General features: G+C 42.1%; 2 protein-coding genes, 1 long non-coding RNA gene and 1 other non-coding gene across 5 annotated transcripts; 2 read left to right on the top strand and 2 right to left on the bottom strand.

Annotated features, from left to right (window-relative positions):
• Positions 1-1,127: 1,127 nt before the first annotated feature.
• LOC135335363 (trafficking protein particle complex subunit 5-like) lies at positions 1,128-4,686 on the top strand. Its single transcript, XM_064530832.1, has 7 exons — positions 1,128-1,289; positions 1,349-1,437; positions 1,662-1,788; positions 2,121-2,178; positions 2,654-2,713; positions 3,537-3,601; positions 4,458-4,686. The coding sequence occupies exons 1-7, from the start codon at positions 1,206-1,208 to the stop codon at positions 4,566-4,568; spliced, it is 594 nt and encodes a 197-aa protein (XP_064386902.1). The 5' UTR covers positions 1,128-1,205; the 3' UTR covers positions 4,569-4,686.
• LOC135335355 (rapamycin-insensitive companion of mTOR-like) lies at positions 4,656-26,577 on the bottom strand. Of its 2 annotated transcripts, none has more exons than XM_064530821.1 (26): positions 26,440-26,577; positions 26,118-26,153; positions 24,660-24,760; positions 24,355-24,416; positions 22,563-22,758; positions 22,372-22,498; positions 21,910-22,079; positions 21,075-21,381; positions 20,093-20,250; positions 19,524-19,705; positions 19,100-19,259; positions 18,636-18,790; positions 17,276-17,411; positions 16,923-17,119; positions 16,377-16,599; positions 15,260-15,484; positions 14,830-15,024; positions 14,414-14,619; positions 11,133-11,723; positions 10,712-10,817; positions 9,975-10,368; positions 9,714-9,863; positions 9,049-9,142; positions 8,622-8,834; positions 7,306-7,444; positions 4,656-5,460 (listed from the first exon to the last, which is right to left on the bottom strand). In XM_064530821.1, the coding sequence occupies exons 1-26, from the start codon at positions 26,510-26,512 to the stop codon at positions 4,960-4,962; spliced, it is 5,097 nt and encodes a 1,698-aa protein (XP_064386891.1). In that variant the 5' UTR covers positions 26,513-26,577; the 3' UTR covers positions 4,656-4,959. The 2 variants fall into 2 exon arrangements, with proteins under 2 accessions (XP_064386891.1, XP_064386892.1); XM_064530822.1 differs by having other exon boundaries at positions 10,712-10,802.
• Positions 21,764-21,834, bottom strand: Trnag-ccc (transfer RNA glycine (anticodon CCC)). The gene has a single exon. It is a non-coding gene; the product is annotated as a tRNA-Gly (tRNA).
• LOC135335368 (uncharacterized) lies at positions 23,084-24,058 on the top strand. Its single transcript, XR_010394490.1, has 2 exons — positions 23,084-23,357; positions 23,516-24,058. It is a non-coding gene; the product is annotated as an uncharacterized LOC135335368 (long non-coding RNA).
• Positions 26,578-26,596: the final 19 nt, after the last annotated feature.

Raw genomic sequence — 26,596 nt, 5'->3', positions numbered from 1 at the left:
AACCACAAATGAGAGGCCATGTCACTACGAAACCTACAGACTGGAAACCTACAGACTGCTAAGCTTCGTGGTGTGGTGTGGATGACGCTGTTATCACAATAGCAACTCCTTTATAATTATAATGGACACATTTTGGGGAACAAAATCTGGCCATGGTACAGAATTAAGTGGTCTTAGTTGAAGGGTTGTTTTGTTGTTTTGGACAAATTGGTCATGGATGCCTAGAGCCTTTCTATCGTGTACAATTGGCCTTTCTTCAGGGGCGACGGTTAAGAGGGGTTCCATGCACTGTGTCTACAACAAGCAATATTATTGTGTTTCAAGGGCCTAGGGGACCGAACGCTATAATTATAAATACACTTAACTCACAGCGTTCTTCTGATGCACTCCACCACCACTGTAGCGTCAGCCATGCATGGGAGCCATGATCAGCCTCTGAAAAATAAACACAGCATAGTAGGCATAATTATAACAATTAGTAAATTAAGTTACCAGGCAGGCAAACAATGTACAACAATACACTATAAATAATACTTAATTACATATTTGCAGTAGATATTTAACTCACTATAATAGAAAATCAGCCTCTGCATGCACTCTCATAATAGGAACTCCTGCCATGATTGCAGTCTCAAGTCAAGAGACAGTGGCTGCATGCAGCACTGGTACATGGTAGGACAGACAACTCAAGCTCAGTATACTGATGATTTAGGCTTGAGGTTCGATCTTCATTGCAGCATGGGCTTGGTATAGAGTAGTCTGGTCCATGCCTATAAATGATTCAGCAATCTTTTATATAGCTAGCTGACTGTAAGGTGTCTTTGAGTCTCAGGCTGTTTACAGTGCAGTGCACAGTGTCACTTGAATTCCATGTCCATAGTAGTAGATTCTTGTCTGCAACCAGCTGATTATAACTTCTTTTGCATTCATAAAAGGAATCATTGATCTACCCAAAGGTCGAACTAATTAGTAAAGGCACTCGCAGTATGAGGATGTGGTAACTTACTTACGTACATATATGCATTGTTCTATTGCACTACTACGGCTGCGCGCAACTCTGCAGTGTTCGTAATTGTGTGGCTTCTCTGGAATTCCCCTAAAAGACAAGCATACTTGTGGGCGGGGCAAGTTAACCCCGTTCACGCCCATTTTTCCTTCTGTTGAGTTCGAGTTCTTACCTCTGGTACATTGTGCACTGTGTAGTCATGACAGACAGCAGATTAGGAAGAAGAAAAGCACCTGACACAGGTAGTGTATATGACAAGCCTCTACCCAAGGGGAAATCAGAAGTGAGTGTACCTTTCCATTCTGAAATGCTTACGTTGACCATTACTTGTTTAAATTACAGATTAATCTCAGTACATTTGCCTTCCTATTCTCTGAGGTGGTCCAGTACAACCATGGTCGTGTCACGTCACTCACACAGCTACATGAGAAGTATGCTATGTCTCATACATACATACACACATCGTAGGGGGGGGGGGGGGAGGGAGGGGGTCTTATTTTACGGGGATTCAAATTTAACGTGACAGAACATCTAGTTCATTAGTTCAATAATTATGCTCACAGACACACATTAAGGCAAGCCGATGGGAAGATTAGCAATGTACAATTGATTCCCATACACACACACACACACACACACACACACACACATGCAGACTTTCTGAACTGGGTCATCACGTTGGGTTCAGGATGATCGATGTACTGGCTCTGAGGGAGAAGGCTCCTAAGAGAGAGACCAAACACGTCAATATGCTCTGGTTCATTCAGAAAACACTCTGGAAGGTATGTCTTCATCTGTACATAATGATTTTTATCATATACATGTGTATAGTGGATATTTGTTTTCTGGTGTGCCATAATTATAATATTGGAGATAATTGTTGCCAAGAAAAGTGACTCTACCGCCATGTGCTAGCTACAGTTAGCACTTTCCTATACTACTGTTACAATTTTTTCTGGTGACTGGTCTCAATGTGGTAAGCCTTACACTGTCTGTGACCACACTAGACTCTGTAGTGACTAGTGACAGTTGAATCCCCTTGTGGTAGTCTAGTAGAGTGGATTGTACAAAATCATATTGAAAGCAAACTAATGTCTTTGTTCCCCTCTTACAGACACTGTTTGGCAAAGAAGCTGACAGACTGGAGCAAGCCACAGCAAATACTTCCATCTGTATCCTTTAAATTGCCTCAACATGTCCCCACCAATAAATACGATGGGAGCCATAATTATACCTACAATCTTTTTGACGGAGTGAGACCACAACCAATGGCGCGCTGGTTCCCTGTCTTAGGATAGTATTACGTTGAGCTTGTTGTAGGCAGGCTGAAAATATTGTATTGATAGTAAATGCAACGTGTCCCTCTCAACCAACAGGGAGGTAGCCGTAGGTAAGTGTAGGTTTAGTGGTAAGGTACATTCTATCCTGCATGTTATCTTTTCTTACAACTAACTATTGCGACAAACCATCTTAATTGGAGGTGACAATAGTACATTGTACTAACTGATAACTGATGTGTATACTATTTCTCAGTTATAAAATGGTGTGGCTACACTAACCACTCACACCCTAGCATAATGTAGACCATGCTTACTAATTGTGTGTGTCCCCTCTGGTTGTCAGTGTTTCCTTAACCTATTCACTCAGACTATTTGTTTGAAGATGAGCCACTGGTGAACAAATTCATTTCTGTCCCCAAGGATCAAAGTAAGCCTAGCCCTATAACCTAACAACTGTAGGGTGCATGCAAAGTTGCTGCCTGCTATAAAGTGACAATAAGTAGTATTCCTTTAAGTATGTTAATTTGGAGCTCTTACAAAACACAAGTTAAGAGTGGGTGTATAATTATAGTGGTGGAAATTCATGTCGCATATTTTTATATCGCACAATTATTCGGCGTTTAAGTCGAGGCCTATACATGCAATTTAATCAAGGAAAAAACTTAATCCCGTAAATGAATATCGCACATTGTTTTCAGAGCGTTAAAATTGGCCAAATTTTATGCTCGCATAAAGCGTATATTTCTAGCACACTAGCTAAGCTGCTTTCAATCAATCTGCATTAAAATTAATGTTTGGGCACTATAGCACTGACTTGTTCCCTTGTATAATTATTATGTCATTACATTTTGTGGGAACCTTAATGTCGTAAGCGGTCATGGTCTCATGGATGACTTAGTATGAAGATTTGACCTTTTCTGATCGAGCCGCCTAATGTCTTCGAAGAGCACCTGTGATAATTGTGACATCATATTCCAGGCTAGGCTGGAAAGATAATCTGATTATGGTATCACTGTGTGTATACAGTGGCTAGAAGGAAATGTATTCTGTGGGGGTTGTGTTCTGTATAGGGGGTCCCTCCTCATTACCTCACCCACACACACACACACCACACACACACATGCACATGCACATATGCACACGCATGCACATGCACACACACATGCACACACATGCACATATGCACACGCACGCGCGCACACACACACACACACACACACACACACACACACACACACACATGCACACAGGTAGCCTGAACTGTGCAGCCTTCATGGCTGGTGTCATTGAAGCTTTCCTCAATGGAACTCAATTTGTAAGCCTCCATGCATATTATGAAACCATGCATATGCAGACTGCATTCTAATGCCTTGTTTTTTTGTATAAATATATACTCTTGTATTCCTAGCATAATTAATTTTCATCACTATAGCTGTGTGTGTATAATAAACTGTACATGTACATACATGTGTATATGCATATGCTATGTATAGTATAGCATGTACCCAACCCCCTATATACAGTACTTTTCAAGTAGGTTGAATCATTCAAAGTTGAATGTTGAAGTGAGTACTCACACCACTAAACCACAAAACAAAGCTGATCTCATGATTATGATCTACCCACAAGCTTCATAATTATGTACAAATGTATGTGTATCTTTGCTTGAACTTCTCCTAAGTAAGTGCCTAGATTTTCAAAGAGTATCTGTAGCACTGTTACGGATTCAACATAGGATGAGGACCATGCCTTTGCTACTTTGGCTCGACATCTCTACTTCTCCCGAACAAATGCTCTATTCTTTTACAGTACTTTTGCTGATGTACATTAATTCTCTTACTTGGTTTGCTTAAGTAGTGTAGCAACACTCTGCACCTCAAGTCATTGAATATGCATCTAGATGAACACCCACACATGTAGTCAGTGCTGTGTATTATCATGCATGGGCATCATCACACTGACCGGCTGTGACAGCCACCTTTACAGATCAGCTTTGTGGTTTAGTGGTGTGAGCTCACTTCAACATTCAACTTGGAATGATATTCAACCTACTTGAAAAGTACTGTATTGCTTATAAATTATACGTACCTACGTATCACTATACTATAGCTGTGACATAATTATTACATGCATTATTATTAATATATACATTATCAATTTCACAATTGCAGCCATGCAAAGTGCGAGCTTTTGGTATCAAGGATAAACCCACCACTGCATTTGAGATAAGATTTGAGGACTCTGTATTGAGTAGAGATAAGATTTTAGAGACTTTGAAGTGATATATGTTATATAGTTTGTGTATACTTAATCGTTGGTACTTGTCTTGTTTGTACTTATGTCACCCATGCATGCATGTGTATCAGAAATTATGATATAATATTTTATTATACAACTCGATCTCATTGCAATTAACTCAACAAAAATATTTTTCTGTCGTGACTTCTTCAAAATATAAAACCATAAACTATTAGATCATATAAAAAGTTGGAGACAAAAATTCATAAAAGCATGGTCAAACTGATCAAATTAAAGTGATATAGTACAATAATTATTTAGGACCTGGTGACTTATAATTGCAATTGAGTTACATATATAATTTTAGCACCGCACGCACACGTACACACACACACACACGATTCATTCACTCCTAGTATGTACCTATACAGAGGTTCATAAGTCGTACACTGTATTCAGTATAGCAGGCTCCTCACAGCTCTTACTCCTACCATCACCCTCGCTATTTTTGACTGACGACAGACTGGGGTCAGAATGGCTCTCAAGACTAATAGGGGAGGGGTAAGCTCCATCAGCTTCATCTACCCCCGGGCTATTGTTGTTGCCGTTAGAGTTATACTGTTCATTACCGACTGCTTTCGAGACTTCACTCTCTTTAGGTGATTCCACCATCATTCGTTCGTGTATCTCTGCACTTCGAGACAAGAACTGCATTTTCTCTCTAAACCTCGACGTATCACTCGTGCTACTCCGTCTTCGAAATGCCCGCGAGTGGGAGAGATGGTTAATGGGTCGGTCTGGGTCGCCCCCGATCGTTAGGGACGTCTGGGAGTTGGCGTCGAGGCTACTGAAGCTGGTACGACGACTGCTGCTGTTGGAAGAGATGAGGTCATCTTCAGAGAATTCCTCGTCCAGTTGCGGTTTAGCGGAAAATAGCTGTGTGTGTGAGTGTGAGTGTGAGTGTGAGTGTGAGTGTGTGTGTGTGTGTGTGAGTGTGTGTGTGTGGGGTGGTTAGCAAGGTAATGTTGGTCAGAGAACAAGGTCTTATATTCTTTCTACTCATGTAACCCTTGGCTACAGCTTTCCCCATGTACTTACCAGCAAATGGAGAAGCTGCTGTGGATGTACTGTACATGCAAGCGTACAATTTAGTTGGGTCAAAATTATCTCAAGAAACATTAACTGCAAATTTATGAATGTCACTTTTCAAATTGCAACACAATAGATTATTATGCATAAACAATTCAAGCATAATTATTATAATTATAATTAATGTACAGTAACATGAACTACATGGCTATGAAAGTTAGACAAAAGATCTCATTGTGTTTATAAATTATCATTCAAAAGGTGAACAACTTACAGAGCTACAAATTGCTAGGCACCCCACCCCCACTCTAACTCCATTGTCAAGAAACACTCGTGCAGCTATTGGCTATAGCAAAACATTCTACATAGAGAACATTACAGATATGACAAAAAAGGCTACCAAATATGAACTCAACCGCAATTCTAACATACTTCATTTACTTAAAGTGTCCTACAATCAGATAATAGTGGGCCACTACAAAGGAAAATGGGAGACAAAACTTACATTCCAGTGGAAGAGGAGGCCCACCTCACAAGAGAGGAGCTCCTAGAATGTGCTTTGATATAATATTAAGTACCTATACCTACAAGGTTTCATAGACTCTATTTTAACTAGAACTGCAAGCATTAATTATTACTATCAAGGAAGGGAGCCATTAAAATTATGTGCTGATAGGAATTGACAGATAATGCTTAGAAGGAAAGACTAGTAGCACGTACCACAAATACTAAAGCAGCCGAAGATAAAAGTATGGTACACAATTACCATGGTAACCAAGCTAAGGGGATCGGAATTGTTAGGAATAGAAGACACTACATCAACAATAGACCAAAGGTATGAATGTTTTGATGACCCAGCCAACAACTACACTGTATAGGGAAGAATAAAATTAAATGTTACAGTACAGCAGTTAATAATGCTTTTGCAGCAGTGTTTATCCCACTCCTAAATTTATGTTTCTTCAGCATATCTCATCAACCTAATGATTACTTTTGCTGACACTATCAAATTTTAAAGATGAAATATACACCGTGCATGTGATGGAGCTGCAAGGTTTATTAAAAAGATCTAGACTCTCAATTCTTTAAAGCGCATTGACTTGAGGAAACAATTTTCATTAAGATCCCTCCACTATACTGTACAGCTAGAGTGCATGCAGCCACCATACTTCCAGTAAGAAGCACAAATATCCACAAGACAGATAAAGTGAAAGTGAAATAATGGATATTTATGTACCTATACTAGGAAATGTGTGCACACAGCTACTACAGCGCAGTGAACCAAAAAACCAAAGACCTACATGCAGAGAACTGGCATGTAGCGGTTACTGGTACAACCCCTCCAAGCACAATCCAATTTATAGAGACCACTATAAGACAACACTATGTTGGTGGTGACTGAGGAAGCATCAGCAGATTAAGGGCACTATCAAGTCTCAGCATCTTACATGTACATGTACAGTACATGTAACACCTGCTAATTACAGAAATTACCATGGGATAGGGGACCTGCAACACTATGATAAGGAGGTGGTATTACATGTATAAGGAACCAATAATCCCACAAACTTCACAACCATGTTTTGTGCATGATATGCCTGCAGACCTTAAAAACTGGCAGTACATTATATTGACTATTGAGAAAGGTTAGGGCAATAATGAAAACACTGACAGCCACACAACAGGACTTACAGGGTCAAAAGAGAGCTTGTCGAACTTTGACTCGATGAATCGCCTTGTGTGGAGGTTGTAGTGATAGGACGAGAGCATGTCCATTACTTGTGAATACAAACACACGTCTTGGACCACACTGGGAAACCTGTGACAGATCCTGTGTGAGTGGGCGGGTGGGAAGGATGTGGTACGTGTGCTATTATGGTGTGGGTGTATACATACCGGTGTGTATTGTACACACTGTTAATATTAATATTATTGGTAATCACCTCTGCACTAATAGTACGTTGTCCAGTTGACGGTTAAGTTTTTTTAGATCGGTTTATTAATTGTTAAGGGGAGAGTAAGTATAATTATGTCTGCAAGGGTTTGAAAAAGCAACTTCTATAACATGACCTATCTATAGCTAGCTGTGATATGTTGGTACAAACATGTGTGTGTGTGTGTGTGTGTGTGTGGGGGGGGGGTGACTGTGGGAGCCCTACACTGACTAAGTGGGTACAGCTGGAAGGGCCACTGCACCAGAGGTTGGGTGAAAAACAGTCACCTAATTATGAACATGTACCACTAATTGGGATAATGTAATTACAGTGGCCACAATGCTTAGAGACCAAGTCAACCATGGCCGGCTGAAGGTCTAGTCACTGTTGGCTTCACCTCTAATTAATCCATTGGCTATAAGTTAAGTTTAATAGTGCAAAGGTACATCAGTATTACAATACCACAGACATTTACATTTACCACAGACATTTATACTGTAAAGGAAAAATATATATTCTCGAATAATATTTCCCACATAATTACACTGCACCAAGTGTTATCACTAACAGACGATCAGAGGAGGTTGGACGCACGTTATCCACCGTCAGATTTTTATCACGTGCGCTCATAAAAATCCAATTAAATACACCCAAAAGGCACCATTAGGCACCTCGATGCTCCACTGTTCTGCAGGCTGCACTGAGACACTGCAAGTAGCCAGAAGTGGCCTAGGAGCACACGATCCCACCTACCTGCTGAAAAGATTCCAAGATGGATCTAGACATACTTTCCCAACTAACAATTTTTGTCTAACAAGATTATGATCTATATTAGCAGAAGAGGTCCGAGCACCATTAATCTATTTCTCTTTAGCGGTCTCTAGCTTTTAATTACGAAATAAGCTTTTACCATTGATTCTCAAAGGAATTATAATGGTCTATAATTATCACATGACTAAAACGCCTCATGATGATGCGTGTCCAACCTCCTCTGACAGACAATTAACCAACAATATTAATGTGCAGTGTCAGCAATTCATCAATGTTTAGGTATTGGTCAGCACAGCAGCTTACATAGTCATTCCAAGGATGTTCTTCTTGTGACTCACATCACTGCTCAGCCCATACACCACCTCCAGGACGGCATGCTGCAGACGAGAGCGCCCCTCGGGACTGGCCTCATCGACCACACCCCCTGAGGCACCAGATGAGTTACTCGAGGTGTCTGCGGCAGAGGGAGAGGGGGACATGGGACCTTGGGACGCCCTGGGATCCGCTTCAGAGAGACTGAAATTTCAATAAAGAGGAACACAATAATTATTTCTTTAGAAGTGAAATACTCAAATTATACAAATACAGCCTTGAATTTTGTCATAGCTCCATGAACTTCTGTTGGCTTGCTCTATAGCCTTCACCAGAAGCATACAAAACACACGTGCATGTGTACACTACTCTTACACACTTAACGCATAGTGTAGAGACATGTAGACATAATCATTACCTTGGCTTGACGATCTGGATGAGGATTTCTGGGTCCTTGATAGTACCGGTCTGAGAGCCAGCTGCTGTTCCTACACTCTCGGGTTTCGAAGTATCTGTGGAGGAGGGAAGACTTAGCATCACTGGGATAGTTACTCTATATCGGTTGTTAAAGTGCATGTATTGGGAATGACATACATGTTCATAATTATAGCATACGTACAGTCAAGTAGTGAACTTTTAGTCTACAAACCTCCTGTGACCCCAGCCCCCTCACACTTACATGCATACTCTAGTATACCCACCTGGCTCTTGACCCCCCCCCCCCCACCTACACACTTACTGTGTTGCCCCCTAGTGCTCTTGACCCCCCCCCCCACATACTTACTGTGTTGCCCCCTAGTGCTCTTGACCCCCCCCCCCACATACTTACTGTGTTGCCCCCTAGTGCTCTTGACCCCCCCCCCACACACTTACTGTGTTGCCCCCTAGTGCTCTTGACCCCCCCACACACTTACTGTGTTGCCCCCTAGTGCTCTTGACCATCCCTCACACTTACTGTGTTGCCCCCTAGTGCTCTTGACCATCCCTCACACTTACTGTGTTGCCCCCTAGTGCTCTTGATCCCCCCCCCTCACACTTACTGTGTTGCCCCTAGTGTTCTTACCCCTCCCCCCTCACACTTACTCCTCCTAGTGTCCACCAGGCTCTGGCCACGAAGCTCCTCCTCTTCCTGGCTGTCATGGATCCTCCTCATACGAATGAGGGGAGAGGGTGTCTGATTGACACGACGAGGGTCCAGTGTATCTATTGTATGGCTTCTCACCTGTCGTTCACCTGGAGATGGGGAAAACAATTTCAGTTATAGTGCAATGTAGTAACTGCAACAGAAAATAGGCATTTTACAGTGTAAGTATTAATTGATTGTAGCAGCCATTGTTTACTTACCATTTTCTATTGTCTTCTCTTGAGGTAAAGTGCTTTTGGCCGAGTTCGGATTTCCATTGACAACAGACGTATCTGTGGGTAGTGTAGCCGAGGTGGATCGATGGTGGGCTTGTAGTTTGGCTGCAGTCGCTGAGAGGGTGTTATCGAGGGTGTGTGCTCGTGAGCGTGGTGTTTGAGGGGAGTTCCCCCCAGGAAAAGAGGGTGGGGCATACAAGAAGTGTGAGGAGAGACTATCGGAGCTGATGGACATGCCGATGCCATGGTAGGGCTTGACGAGAGGGATGGAGCACTCCAAACAGTGGTAGGGGTCGTGAGATGGTATGTGGTCATGGTTGGTAAGCAGTGGAGCCGAGATTACTTGGGTCACACAACCTTTGTACTCTGGTTCTTCGTACTGTGTGTGCACGAGTGTGTGTGTGGAGGGGGGAGGGGGTGGAGTATAGGCATGTGTGTGTGGAGGGGGGAGGGGGGTGGAGTATAGGCATGTGTGTGTGGAGGGGGGAGGGGGTGGAGTATAGGCATGTGTGTGTGGAGGGGGGAGGGGGTGGAGTATAGGCATGTGTGTGTAATTGGTACATGTATAACGGGTGGGTTATAATTATATAGGGGCTGAAATGGGCCCGTTTTTTCAGAGCTAATTGCTAAGTTTTGAAAGATTATAACTTGAGATAGGAACGTCCCATTTCAAATTAAGTACATGTAGCTGTTTGGTAGTGCTACAATATCACTCCTCTCACCTCAAAGAGCCTTGAGATATCGATAGGTAGACACACTCCCAGGAATGGCTTCACGTTAGGGTTGGTGATACTTATGGAGCGACCCAGAGAGCTGGGGGTGGACAATCTGTGAGGTCATGTGACAGTCAGTCATGTGGTTAACGTATATAACACTCGCGAATAAACCGATCAATTGTTTCGATAAAAGGCAGCAGTCAACACAAACACAAACACTTCCCTCACAAGGCGGCTACAGTACAATGTCATGCCAATCAAGTCAGTGCTTCAAACACCACACTTTATCCACATATAATTTGTACCACTTTCAATAATAAATAAGCTAGACTCTACTAATCACATCGCACACAAGTGTCAACACACACCCACCTACACACGTACACACACCCACCCACACACCCACACACACGTACTGAGCACTCACATTCTCTTCTCGTCAGGTGAGTCTAGTAACACCTCCACATTGAGAGAGCAGGGACGACCCTTCACCATCTGCCCGTTGACAAGACGGCTTTTGTTCCGAGATCTCTTCTCACTTCTTATAACACTTCCGGACACCAACTGACGCCGGGACAATCTCTTCATGGCCCCCTTCTGTCGAGGTGGCTCACCCAGGATCAAATCAGTTGATGTACTCGCACTCTTTTGCAGTACTCCGTGTTCTATTGCCGAACCTCTTGCTCTAGTTGAGTTCTCAGCGACGGTAAACTTCGTACCACTTCCCTCGTCAACAGCTTCTTTACCTAATGCCGCCACTTTGCCTGGTAGTGTGGTCGTTTTGACGCCAGAAAAGTCTTTGTAGGAGACCACTCTGCAGGGGGCGTTCCCATACGGGGGGAGGGGCAACTCGACCATCGGAGTGAAAACAGACTCCTCGGAGAAGTCCAGGTTGGGATCAATTGCAAGCGGCCATTTTTCTTCAAGAGTGTGTCTAACTGTCGTCCAGTTTGCCTCGAGCAGGACGGTAGCACCCTGGGGGGTCTTCGAGATGAGACACAGAGCGTAGAAACATGTCCTGCGGTGGTGGGAACGAAGAAATTGGTTACGAAGTGTGTACAGGCGGTAGGCAAGATGATGTAACAAGCTATAGATATCAAATTAAGATCTAGGGGATATATATCACAATAACTATCCTTTACTAGTCTAACATCAAACTAAAATGCTAAAATAAGGACATAAGATCATTTTTTTCTTTTTGGCTAAGAATGCTAAAAAGAAAACATACTTGTTGCTGCATAACATCACACAATCATCACGATGACCAATGAAAACACATTCAGTGTTCACCTTGACTACAGTCATGCTAGATAAACTGAGAACATATGCTAGCACCATACACCGCCGTTATGATGACCAATTATAGACCGATTTTATTTCACAAATCGAAACTCAAAGAGATGATGATATTTGGCCACTGGAATTCACCAAAGTGTGTGACAAATAGCAACATGGACATTAAACCAAGTTGTTTGTTATCGCTATGCAACCGAGAAATATTTACATGATTAATCACCCACAAGGAAATGAGAATCGCATACAAAAGTATATGCACTTCCCGGGAAGTAAACACTGTATAGGAAGAACGTGACATCACGATCATTACAATCCGATGCGCTCACTCAAGTTATCATAACATATGAATGCGAGGGATATAGCGGGTACAGGTATATACTCGAGTTCACTTTGAATATGTGCATGCATTGTATGTAGAATACCCTGCATGAGGATCAGCTGCTGCATGGTCATGCGGTGAAGGTTCCAACAATTAGGGGGAGGGGGGGTAGTTCATTATAATGAGCACCATTGATTTACTATAGCCACAGAGCACATAAATTGCAGGCTTAATTCTGATCAACTTATATCAGAGCTATAGGGTCCATGCACTGTACAGTGTAAGGTCTAACTGTACACTGTGCAGTTAAACAATTGAACCAGCTGAACATCAGGGTAATTTGACACGTCTGTATATACAAATGAGAAATCGTGAAACAAAGTCACTCTGTCCTACCTCCACTGACTGGAACGTACAAATTGGGCACATGCATGTCTTAATTAACTGAGCAAGTGGACTTGTAGTGTATCTAGTTACAATTGAAATGAGATACTTCCAGAATGGTTGCTAGGCTGTGACCACATTCTAGCAATTCCCCCTGAGGATTTTACTGGCCTAGTGAACTAGGAAGGTAACTATACAGGAAGGAATTTAACAACCGTGTGAGCATACCATTACAAGTAAAAACACTACGCTCATTATTATGATGAGCTAATGGAGTTTTAGTTTACTAGAGCAATGTAGATCATTCCAGCAACCCTCAGTTGGTATATAAGAGCTAGCACCGGCTTCTACATTCAACAAGCAATCACCGATCAAAGAAGAAAAGCATCAAAACCAACTTCAGCAACAATCTTATCCCCCAAGAAATTCTACTACAGCAATGGCTTCTACCGGCATCTTGAAAGTTGCATTTCTACTGCTACTGGCCCTCACTACTGCATATGCACAGGGTACTGACTACGATAGGTACAGCGATGGAAGGTCTTCTATTGGAAAACTTGCAGATGGAATCGCTGTAAACGTTCGTGCCATTGACATACATTTGCGACAGAGGAACATATCGTATAATTTGCGAAAAGTTGTGAGTTCTCTTGTACGAATCCAAGTGATGAGAGAGGAGGAGCTGATCCAGCACTCAAACAGGCAAACACGTGAAACATTTGACGTTATCTTACGTGCTATAGGAAACGACTCTTGCAACTGGGTGAGTGCACTATTCCATGCATACATGCATGTTCCTAAAATTCTACAGCATGCATGCATGTAGCAATGCTTTATACATGCTGTATAGAGCAACACACTTGTACATGCATGCATGCATGGCTGCAGCTATATGGCTTGCAGGCAATATGTACTGTTGTAATGGAGTCATTTAAATTATTGCTTTACTCCCATCCATGCAGCTGAAAGTTAAAAACATTGTGGACCCAACATCCACCTGCAGCCTCCCCGAGATGAAACGACTCCTTACAATTTTGGACATGTTCTTGGTGACTGATGCCATCCACAATGACTCTTACGTAAAAACTACTCTGAATGGGCGTGGCCGCAATGCAGCCAGCTGTTACTGTCCCTGGTTCAAATTTGAGGTGCTCAATAACAACTGCTCCAGCACCAATCTGGGCCGAGATATACTAGGACTTGGACAAAAGTGCACGTTTTGCACTGACCAAGAAGATATAACAAGTAAGGTGGACAGTTGCTTATGCCACGAGGACGACAGCAACTGCTCATAATCGTTGAAAAAAGGAACTATTATTTATTTAGCTCATTCCCACAGTGTAGCAAGAACAGTCAATAATATAATATTTATTGCTCTATATTAATTATGTACAGTGTACATGCACTGTATATTGTATGCTTTCATCTATATTCAGTTAACATGCAGTGAACCCTACCTCTATATCTATACATAGCAATCATGGTGCTGGCACACTATTGTGAGGGGCGAAATCTACAAATTATGCACAACAAAAAATATTTTAGTCTTAATCTATAGAGAAAGATATAATTATAAGTGTGCATGTATAATTATAATAACTTTGGGGTAGGGGCTTTTAAGAAAGTCTAAAGAGTCGAATATTTAAGAATCACAGGCAAAGGAATCGAGAGACTTATCACTCAATTTATTAACATGTGTTACAACCCACCCTCTGATTGATAAGACAGGACAAGTCTCTGCCAGATCCACAATGTCCCCTATAATCTCCTCCTCCAGCAATAGTCGCAGACCACCGGGAGAAGAGCCAATGTGACCCAACGCCCAAATGGCTGCCTTCTTACTGATTATGTCGTCAGGGGAACACTTCTCTTCAGGCTCAGCCCGAATGGTTAGGGCAAATCTTGATACGTGATTCTACATGAGTGCGAACGTGCATACATTAAACGTTGTTCCAAAGAAACTCACTATTATAATTATAAGGCATACTAATTGAAGAGGAAATACGTTTGAGTTAAAGCTACAACGAATACAACAATAATTATACATGTAGAACTGTAAATAAGACTGTATATGTATTACACGTGAGTCATGACAGATGAAGCAGCACACATGTCACTCATGTACCTCTTTCTCTATTGAGACACACCCCTCTTCATGTTGTACCAACTGCCCGTACAGGTGTACTGGCACAAACGCTTTGGGGAAAATGACAGCTGTATTGTTCCTCCGTACAAACTCCCCCTCTTCAGTCTGTTTGAAGGAAGTGAGTGTTTCGGCCAACCTTTCTTCCACGATGTACACATAGAGAAGGTTGTACTCCTATATACAGCAGAAGAGTTAAACAAAGCTATAGAGTACATGTAAGAAGTATTGTGAATGAATGAATGCTATAAAAAATAGGGACAATTGCAGCACAACTGGTTGCAAAACAAGTACGTAAGGTCTGCTAAACACAGATTATAATACTGTAATGCAGTAGAGAAAAACCATATAAAAACCTGCTCTTATACTAAATCAGCAACAAAACCGAAGCACTGTATATACACGTGCATACCGTAAACCAGTTGTTTAATGTGAGCTGTAGGTAGCCCAAGCGAGACATGAGTGTGAAGCCCCTCTTGACAGAGAAGAACCTCGTGAGAAGAGCTGCTCCCTTCTCTCCAAGATGGAGGAGTTGAGGTTGCTCCAACACTAGGGCTTCTAGAAATGTCTCCTCTTCACACGCCTCATCCAAAATGTCCACTGCCTCCATGGCAACTTGTCGATCTGTATCATACAACTATATGCATGTGTGCAAGAGAGGGAAGAATAATTTTGAATGTAACCACCAAAGTGACTACGTACACTATACAGTGCATCCAGTCTAAAGAGTAGAATACCAAAAATGTGTGAGTAGTTGTACTTAAATGTAAATATTTTATGATCGGAACATTTCTAAGAAAATCTGCTGAGACCGTTGTGTAGGCGAATGAATAAGCTACATCATATCCAAAATTATTTCCATGACAACATAAGGTGGTGGGTTTGTGGTGATTAATAAAACAGTACCCAATTGTTATAGTGCATGGGTAATCGGTTAGGGAGAGAAAAGGCCAACGGTTTCCGGCTAAGGTTTGAAACTTTGTCACAACATCTATAGATAGTTTGGGTATCTTATGAAAGATTCGATGTTACTTAAATATCTACACATCCTCCGCAGTGCTCAAAATTACTAGTTTTTAGTGCCGTTTCGGTTAGGGAGAGATTTAAAGAAAATCTTACGGCTAAGGTCTAAAAATTACACGGAGTAAGCTTGAATAAATTCTCTAACTTTTGATAAGAACATTTTTTTCCAAAAATATTTTAGTTCCGGAGATAATTGATGTTACGTACATTTTTTTACGATCACCCCCTTTATCACCTAAAATTATTTCCCACTACAACAACTTTTGGGGAAATATTTTTGAATCATGTTGTAGCTTATTCTTTTACCTATACAATGGTATCAGCACAATTTCTTAGAAATGTTCCAATCTTGAGATACATTTAAGTACAACTACTCACCTATTTTTGTATTCTACTCTCTAGACCGGATGCACTGTATATACATGTGACACTGAAGTTTCATTATACAATCATGCCAAACTAAAAATTCAGTTTTAACTGACCGTGACTAATCACCACGAACCCACCTGCGGCAGTAGAAGCTCTAGGCCCCAGCTGTTAAAGAAAGGCATCTTAGCTCTGAGTAGCACCCTCATGTGTTGAGTGGAGTACAGCCTCATCTCTTTATGAGTGGCAGTGAGGAGTTTGTTGAGGATCACTCTCGAGTGGACGTCGTGGGCAAAGTCGAGAGTGGTGATCATGAGACGCATGAGGTCAGATCGGTTCGGGTAGTTACAAATATCGAGGAGACTGTACGTGAGTGAGTGGGAGGAGGGTGAGAATAGCTGGGTGAACCAAAATATTAGAACATAAAAATATTTGTATATGCATGCATATAACTGACATGCATTTTGTAATGGTTTTAAGTTGTCTATTATTCGTATAACCTTTACGACATGCATGTACGTGGATACATGCATGCACTACTACCACCCTTATAGTCCTGCCCCCAGTCTACCCCCTCCTCAATTACTACACTATATTACATGTACTTCTTTCATAGGAGGTTTGCATAAGAGATGACCACTCTCCATGCTGGCTAACTACTATCAGCAGCGGATGTTCTAACTTACGCTCCATAAGCCTTGCACTGTCGCAGTAGAGAGGGTTTGTGGAAGGAGACGGTGCCTAAGAAGAGGAAGTAATCTCTAGAGAGCTTGTGTGATACGTTGGAGGTCGTGAAGACATCGGCTGTCAGTTTAGACGCAGTCACCTGACTCAGCTCAGTCACAATGTCAGAGACAAGGTCAAACAGGAAACCAGACGTGCTCTATGTGTGTGTGTGAGGGGGGAGGGTATAAGAGTACATGTCACATGACTCTGTGTTATGCTGTCAGTGATTTGTTAATATTTTTGCAGGGACCGTCACATCCTCACACACACACTCACAGCCCTCACATTACCCCCGTCCTCTCACAGAACTCACATCCTCCACTCGGCACAGGAACTTGACCACCTCCTGTCCGACAGATGAGAATCTCTTTGTATTGCTCTCATTATAGATGATGGTACTGTACAGGTGCTTGCTGGGCATATAGAAGTTACACAATCGCTTGATAAACCTGCAGAGGGAAAATAACAACGTGAGATAACTCTAACGTGTACATACGTAAAGCTTCAAGTTTCAGTTTCAAAACAAAATTTGTATTCAGCCACAATAAAGTAAACGAATGAATCTATCAAGGTTTATGCCTATAGGCCTAAACAATTTTCGCCAGCACATCAATATAGACAGACGTATGCATAGACTAGCTAATTAATATACATGTACATGTATACACTCCATTTTGGATTGTTTTCAAAGCGCTTTTGCTACCCACTGGTCAATTGGAATACAATTATGACAATGGAAGCAACTTGTATACACAATTATTTTAATGGCACACGGGAGTAGGATCAAATGTCAGTGCTAGCTATACAGTGAAATAGACTAAGTACATTTGAGCTCAATTTTTTCTCAGAAACACTTAACTCGGTGTTTTGAGAAAATTTTATACACACCCCAAGTGTACACGTAAGGCTTATATCAGGACACAAATTGTATTAAAAATGCATGCGGAGGATACTATGAAATCAATTCACGAGAATCAGAAAGCTTCAAGCTTCCATTACTTGTGAAATCTCTATAGCCTGCCACTTTGTGGTTTGTACAAAACTTCCTTAACTTCCCCACAGGATCACAGAAAACAAAACAAAATAGTTGGTATTGGACAACTAGCTATACTATCAACTGAGGCATGAGCATTGCCGTGTCACAATAACTGTACCGTATAGGCCTTCAATAATCACTCTACATTGTTCCCAAACATTCGTTACTAAAGCGAAGGATGGCCTGCAGCGAGAGTTGAGTTTTCAGGGATTCAGTACTAGTGGCACAATAAGATGTCCACGGCATATTTGTACCTGCTTCAACCCTAGAGTGAACCTCTAAACAAATCTAGCACTCAACAAGACTGTTGCGAGGGTCACATAAATGTAATTACAACACGTCATCAAGGGCGTATAAAAGAAGAGAGGGCATGCAACTCCACTATCAGTACACGTAGCTAGCAGAGTTCAAACGTGGGCGGAGGAATGTGTGCATTTGCATGAAGTGCTAAAAATAGAAATTTCTATTTTTAGTATTTCATGCACAGTCATGCACATTCATCCGCCCACGTTTGAACTCTGCTCATATAGGAGTTGCATGCCCTCTCTTCTTTTACCCTTGACGTCATATATAAAAACCATATCGATCGATCCACATCTCAGATAGTTACTAGGCATCACAGCCTTAGTGCCCCCACCTAGCAAAGAGACTGTCTTCCTGCATGAGAGATGGTCTGAGGCTTGGGTGCTGCAGGAGAGAGCGGAGAAGCGTCCAATCCCAGCTCTGGTATGTCTTTGTCCCTAGGACATTTGTGTCTTTGATCAGAGTGTTCACAGTCGCCTCGTCGAGGTCCTGGGTGAAAGATGGTACACGGATAGTGATACTCAAACTATGGGACGTACAGACTGTACGTGTTATAACATGTGTACATGCATGTATATGCAATGAAAATGTGTGCCTTACACTACAATAAATGCCAGCAGGTGATTGAAAAAAGATTTAAATGTGTTGCAATTGAGTTAGGACTAAGTTGGTAAGTTTCTGATATGTTTTTGTTACAGTGCATATCTTCCTGTATATCTCAGAGAGGGATTTTGACTGACATATTGGTTACTCTTTTAATGCAAGCTACATGCATGTACATGAAGATGACACACTTACGGACGGTATGTGTTGCTGTTCCGAGTCTCCCTTGGTCTTGTTGGCAGAAAAGTACGCCGACTGCTCCAGAATGAGCTTGAGATAGAGTGAAGATGGCTTCACCCTCTCTTTCTTGAGTTGGTGGACTCGATCCAGACAGCTGATCACCTCCGAGGCTCGACTATGGAATGAAGGGAGGATGATATGTCACCAAATAAATATATTCACGCTAGTGAGCTACGCTATACACCAGAGAAGGACCTCCTCTCTTTAAATATAGTAACACAAAAATAATTATGAGGGATAGCAGTACATTGGGATCAGCTTACTGCTCTCTTACTTTGTGTATAAGGTGACAATACTGTTAATGAATTTGCATACTACAGCAATAAATAACTATTTTGTGGGCAATATACAGAGCCGCCCACACGCCCACACCACTCACTGTCGCTGGTCCTGTGCCTCCACAAAGTCGATGGCAGAGGCGATAAGGTCTGGTAGTGAGTGGGCGTCACTGGAGTAGCCTGGGGGCAGGATAGTGTTGGTCTGGTGTAATAGCTGGGCCAGTAAGATGGTTGCCATGACAGCCACATGTCGCTCAGCTCTCAGACACACATCAACAAGGTGCTGTGTTGACACAGTAGATAATGAAATATAGGCAGCATAGACTACTAGCATGCATATGGCTACAGTAATTATATTTCGTAAACTCTTTTGTATAGTGAAACGTGTCTATTGTGGTCACCCTCAGGTTAATGGCCCCAAAGTCTCCATAGCACGTGTTTGTATCTACGTTAGCAGGCCACCTCTATATTACAGCCACTGTTGGTTGGGCTGTCCTCTATTAAGTATTTATAAGTCTATTCAAAGTAGCAGGTTTCTCGTGACAGAGATGATTACACGCACTGTCACATGTAAACATACAAACAGAAGATCAAGCTTCAGTTACCTTTAGGCTTGTTCTAAATTATCATAATTATTTATCACCATCAGCCCAGAGGCACTTTCACTCACATCAAACAATCCTGTCTCCAGGAGAGTTGCCAGGAGGAGTGCTTGGTAACAGTTGACAAGGTCTGTACGATCGACGGTCTTAGGGGGGAGCAGGTCCTTGCCCTCTGCAGCTACAAACCCTTCAGAGAGACTCCACTCGTCCTTGGGCTGAGCAGGATCTGTGACCATGCACGGACAAATAATTATACAACTGTCACGTGATGGAGACCACCAAGTCATTAATATGCATAATATAATCGTTATAATTATACATGTACATGTAATTATGTTTGGCTGAACTACATACATGTACATATAATTATATGCATGTACATGTAGCTGTGCTCATGCATTATTACAGCAACTAATATGAAATAGGACATACGCAATCACAAATCACAACGTACATAGTAGGAATGCTTTGGACACTGGGACCGGTAGTTGGATAAAGTAAATTAATATCACAGTAACAGAAGCTATTGCAATGTAAGGTTCAACAGATAAGTGCAAAGATATCTGAAGGGATTTTACAAATATTTGCATAGAAGTACGCAGTAGGAAGTAAACAACAAGGCAGTGAGTCAGATAACGAAGGAACTAAGGGTGGTTGGTCATGCAGCCATGAATACAAACAGATGTACGTCACAATGAGACGTAATTATGCACTCATAACCGGCCGGGGCATGTCCAGAATGAACGCAAATCTGAGCCCCAATGAACCGTGTCTAAGTGGACAAAGTTCTCACAGTACGTAGACACATGCAACCCTCAAAAGCAATTTCCTACACGTGTACATGTAGCTGCATGCATCCACTTTGTAACAGCTACAGTAGGCTTTTAGGGCATCATTAATTGCTATACAATGTCATGTACATGTATAGCTCGGTAATTATCAAGGTGTTGTGAAATTCCTACATGTACTTTACTTCATAGGCTCCAATAATTATAGCAGCATATAATTATACACTCAACACTCAAGTGAGATATAGTTATTACACAGTACCTATGCTTGTGACAGCATCGCTGAAACTCTTTGTCCACTCGGGCACTTTCAATTGGAAGACCGAGTACAGGACGTCCAATATCTCCTTCTGTACAGTGGGTGTGGCCAGGGGGAGCATGTTGAGTAGCGGCTGCAGTCCAGTGTTGCTAGGGCTACCGAGGGAGAATATTCCAGGCCAGGTCTTGAGGAGTGCTACGATCGCCATCTTTGAGGCCTCGACACGGTGAGTATTGTCTTGAGTCTGACTCGACTTGTCCTCTTCAATCAGGTGGCGATAGTGGAGGTCAGTGATGGGTGCCAGGAGGGTCTGTGGGGAGGGGTACAAATCATGTGACAATCACGAGCAAGTGGGGAGGGGGGCTATAACTGAAACTTTTATTATCCTTTTATTATCCTTACAGAGTTAATGTTATACATAATTATGTGCTACATGTACATGGTACAATATCATTGGCCTATTCTAATGCTTCCGACGTGATACATGTGAAGAGTGGCTTGTGAGATCACATAATTATACCTGCATCTTTGATAGTGACCACAAAAATGCACTGCTCGGAGTCAAACCCCAGCTAGGTCACAAGAATGGGAATCTTGCAAAAAACACCATTACACCAGCAGTGAAAGTTCTATAAAAACAGGTCAATAACTGTAAACGTCTGTTGCTATGGTTATAGAGGGGCAAAAAAGATTGCACTGCCCGGGAATCGAACCCGGGTCGCAAGAATGGGAATCTTGCATGATACCACTACACTAGCAGTGCTAACTTGTCAACACAATGTACCAAATCAGTACAACAAGCCAACTCAACCACGACTATCAGTACAGATCTACTAACCTCAATGTCTAGTTGAGATCTGATAAACTTGCGAGTTGCTTGAGAGTTGAGTAGATGAGAGAGTGTGAGTGTGACGCTTTCACTGATCCGAGAGGCACCACACTTGAGCAGACCACGAATCAAAGCTCGAATAGCCCCTGACTGTGAGGCCACTTCTGGGTTGTGCAGAGCTGTGTGTGTGTGTGTGTGTGTGTGTGTGTGTGGGAGGGGAGAAATTCATTACAAGTGCTGTATTTGTGTCGCTGTGGATACACATGTACATGTATGTAGGGTTCACAGCGACGATACTGACACTAACTAAAGACTTACATGTAGGCAATTGACGAGAAATTTAATTTTATGTACTACATGTATTATGACAACACACCAGAGACCCACTAGAGAGGCCATGGATGAATAGTGAAGGTCATATACAGTGTACATGTAGTTCTATGGACAGATAGCTAGTTATTGGTGACTCACCGAGCTCACAAAGAGTGGCCATGCAGGACCAGGTGAGGTTGTCCTGGGGCTCCACGTCAAAGAGGAGGATAGAGACAAGAGGGGCTGCCAGTGAGCGTGGGAAGATGTCCGCTGCCACAGAGATAGCCTGTACAATGTGTATTAATCAACACCCACTATAATTATGGTCTCTCTAAGAACTACATGCTCACTTGTCTGATGAACCTCATGGCCTGTAATCTCTCTATCTCCCTGTCGGCCGGGACGTCCAGTGACCTAGCAACAAACAGGTCTATCCGATGCTTTAGCATCACAGCAAACACGTCCTTTGAAGTGAGGAGGTATCGCAACACCCGCAATCCACCAGCCCTAACTTCCTTTATACTGCTGGCAAGCGAGAGACGAACACTGTGTGTGTGTGGGGTGGTGTGTGTGTGTGTGTGTGTGTGTGGGGTGGGGTGGCGTGTGTGTGTGTGGGGTGGGGTGGCGTGGGGTGGGGTGGGGTGGCGTGTGTGTGGTACATAAATAAATCGGAGTAACCGTGTGTTTAAGCAAGCATGCAGACACTACTCAAACAAAACAGAAACTACATTCAGCAATACCTACAATCATGTATGCCTGGTTTACTTCTACAGCTTAATCTTCACACTTGGCAAAACTACCATTGAAAACGAAACCACTAGGCTGTACTTTACCAAACTTCAGCTCTAATCTACCAATTTCCTTCACCCTCTTGTTGACAATTAATACAACATCAAGTATAAAAGCTGGAAGGCACTGAGTGACAAAGCTAGTGCACAACGTAAGAATCAAGCTCCCAGAAAAACCGTTTTCCTCCGTCTTGCTGAGAAATGAATGTCCCCCCCAGCCTACCCGAGGTACAGTCCCCTCGTACCCACGGCACTCGAGTCAATGAGGAGGAAATTGAAATGGGCTGCACGGATTTGGGTGGGGAAGCAAGCGATGAAGGAGGTTTGGAGAGCGAAAGTGTTGACGGTGAACCAAATGTGAGTTAGAAAGAGAAGTTTTCCATTACAGTTTATACTCAACGCATGCTAGCAGCATGTTACTACTCATCCTATGCACAGTGTATCCTTGTTACTACGACATGAGTGTACCTCAAACTCTCCATTGCAGTAATTGACGTACTTTCTCTCTATTGCAGTTTGACTACAGATCAGTGTTTGTGCAACCCAAGAGCAGTACGCTAGGGAGCTGTCCCGATAGATTCATGAAGTGTTTCTACAACAAAGTTCGCTTCTCTTGTCTCTATTGCTGGGTGTTTGCGTGTGGCGTGCCCTGGGTTTTTTATTTGGCACTGATGAATGCAACAATCATTTGGTTGTACACATGGGTTTTTTTTCCTCTGTCGAAAATGTTCGACTTCCTACTCAAGAAGATTGTTCGGGTATTCTACAGTCTGGTTGGTGACCTAGTTGGACCGTTTGGAGACTGCATCATTAACTGGCTGGGCATGTTCTGTGGTCACAAATGTCCAATGCTCGCGAAAAGAATGAAGAAGGCAAAACAAATCATCAAAATTTCTGAAGCATAATTAAAGAGCTGGACCAACCACATGTACTACACTGACTGGAAACTATTGTTTTCTAGCACTTAATTTACCTACTGTAGTCAATTAACTCACAACACACATGTATGCATACCACTGTAACAACTGTACGTATACTTATAGATATTATGGATTGCATTGATCTTATTGTTGTGAAGACATGCATAGTCACCCTGTTAGCAACTGTGTCACCTGTTTACATTTCAACGTAAAAGCTACCAATCTAAATTAACACCATCATTAGATAGCTAGCTATAGGCCGAACAAATTTATTACAGCCATTGCTGGTCTGCCCAAGCCTGAAGGTGATTGCTATAGAGACAGGTTTCACTGTACAGCCATGTACGTACATTAATTAAGCTAGTAAATTTGAACGAGTCGAGTATATATAATAATCAAAAATCACATTACACTGCATGCACACATCTTCTTACCATTCAATGACTCTCTCGACCGGGTAGTTTGGTTCAATCACATGACCAACACTCTTAATCACCTGCATGGGGAACAAACGTACCATTCCTGAGCACAAAGCATTTCACTAGTTTATAATATCATAAAATTGTCCATAATTATAGACTCCAGTGATCCTCTAATTATTAGTCTCAAACTACAAGGAATATGACAAAAGGGAGGCTAGAATTGTGGGTAAGAGGCTGTGTTGTGTAACCTGCTAGCTAGCTCACAACTATGAAGAAGTGCTGTACATAAGACACACACATACAATCACTTTACTCACCTTGGCTAGGTCGTTGAGATAGCGTACTCTCTTGGAGGTGGAGCCCTGTCCATCATACAGACACACGAGTGGGAGCAGGTGGAGAAGGTTGTCCATTATACCTGCACAGGTAGTAGTAGGTATAAGTTCGTTGTCACTACAGGACAGCAGTTGTGGACTAGCTAAAGAATATTATTATACCAACAAATTTTTTTTATTGCAACACATTTTTATTCGCGATACTCCCACTTTAAATCTACATAAACATGTACAGCACCTGTACTTATAGCATAACATAAATTACAGCTTATATATAAAAGCTATTTTAATAGTAGTAGCACTTGTGGACGTGTCAGAGAATAGCTAGACCAAAGAATTATTTCGCGACACACTTTTATTCGGTGTACCCCCCCCCTCCCCTTAAAACATGTACATCACCTACAACTATAGCCTAACATAAAAGCTAAGTAAAAGAGTCCTTCCACCCAAACAGTATCTACTGGTCGTTAAGGGCAACCATTTTTCAAATCTTAGCTGGGTATGTATACAATACACACAGTGAGAAAATCAACAGAAACTAGACTTGTAACAAACACAGCTGAAATTAAATAAACCAGCAACAGTGTTGTCTATATCCTCTCAGTTCAAAAAACAAACCTAAAGTTGCTTAATTCAACAAATTCAACCTGAGTCTAAGCATGAGGGGCATGAGGGGTGGGTACACTTCCCTGGCTGTGATTGCTGGAGCTAGAGACTGCAGTCCCCAAAGCAATGGAATACAAGTATCTCAGTATCTTATAATGGAGGGGGGATGGAGCATAAGCCTGAGTGGATACTTCGATCATCACCACAAGAAATGTTTGCATGGTCACTCTGACAATAATTATTATGGACTGAAGTTGTCAAGTGCATGTTTACCATAATCATTATACACCTTATAATTATTAATCTACCACAATTGCCAGTGCTACAATATCAAACATGCTACTGCACATGTAACAGCATGAGCTAAAGCATGGGCAGACACTCGAGTAGCATCAATGATGGCTCAGTTTGTGACTTGAGAGCAGTTCAGTTACAAAGCAATGGCACAGGTTACCATTAGTAACTGGATACAGATGATTGGTAGCCACAATTATAAGCTGGTAGGACTATAAACAGCATTGTCAGTCACTCCAGGGCCATGGACTTATTAGGTATCAGAATGAAGTCACTATTATGAGTTATTGGTCACTCCCAATAATACCTACATGTACTAGAATCATATTAAAATGCTGTAGTGATTCTACCTACCTAACTAATACCAGGAGCACATGAGGGGATCCTCGATCTGCTAATATACTAATCCAGTATACACAGAGTTGGGGACTGCCATTAAAGAATAGGAGATCAAACCAACTAGTGTGAGTGCATGTTGGGGGCAGCACTATGGTCCCATTGGACACAGATGGTCATAGTTGTGCGTGCATAGCTACTTACCTCCAGGCTCACTGGGATTAAAATCACCTTCTCCTTCTAGAGCATAAAAAGAGCAATTCGTTAATACATTGTCGAGTCATGTACAAATCATGCACGTGTGGTTAAATACGCTTGTAAGTTTACGAGCCCTAAATATAAGCATATCTTGTTTATTTATACATACAAACATGCAACAAAATAAACAAGTTCAAGGAGAACCATAAACAGCCTAATGCACACACAAACAGGATGTTGAAAACAAACTCTACAGGCTAGCTACCGGTAGCTAGGGGTGCATGCACGCAGTCATTCAACACTTATACTGTGTTTGCAGGCTGGCTACCTGCATGTTTGTCCGCTCGCTTGCTCCGCGGTAGTGTCACAGCAGCTTGTATAAAGCGACTTTCCTCAGCCATTGTTGACAAGAGACAGCCAACTCAGCACACACATGATTCTCACGTTGCAAAAGGGAATTTGCTACAATTTGCACGCCTACTCTG

The sequence above is a fragment of the Halichondria panicea genome, chromosome 4 (assembly GCF_963675165.1).
Source record: "Halichondria panicea chromosome 4, odHalPani1.1, whole genome shotgun sequence".
Classification (NCBI taxonomy): Eukaryota; Metazoa; Porifera; class Demospongiae; order Suberitida; family Halichondriidae; genus Halichondria; species Halichondria panicea.
This window is presented reverse-complemented; position numbering and strand designations above follow the sequence as displayed.

What these genes read in the sequence shown, in the direction of transcription:
- LOC135335363 (XM_064530832.1), top strand. Translation starts at nt 1,206, where the DNA reads ATGACAGACAGCAGATTAGGAAGAAGAAAAGCACCTGACACAGGTAGT. An exon ending in CTCACACAGCTACATGAGAA is followed by an intron (nt 1,438 to 1,661) that starts GTATGCTATGTC and finishes ACACACATGCAG; the next exon opens with ACTTTCTGAACTGGGTCATC. An exon ending in TCCTCAATGGAACTCAATTT is followed by an intron (nt 3,602 to 4,457) that starts GTAAGCCTCCAT and finishes TCACAATTGCAG; the next exon opens with CCATGCAAAGTGCGAGCTTT.
- LOC135335355 (XM_064530821.1), bottom strand. Translation starts at nt 26,512, where the DNA reads ATGGCTGAGGAAAGTCGCTTTATACAAGCTGCTGTGACACTACCGCGG. An exon ending in TAATCCCAGTGAGCCTGGAG is followed by an intron (nt 24,761 to 26,117) that starts GTAAGTAGCTAT and finishes CTACCTGTGCAG; the next exon opens with GTATAATGGACAACCTTCTC. An exon ending in GTCGAGAGAGTCATTGAATG is followed by an intron (nt 22,759 to 24,354) that starts GTAAGAAGATGT and finishes ACACACACACAG; the next exon opens with TGTTCGTCTCTCGCTTGCCA.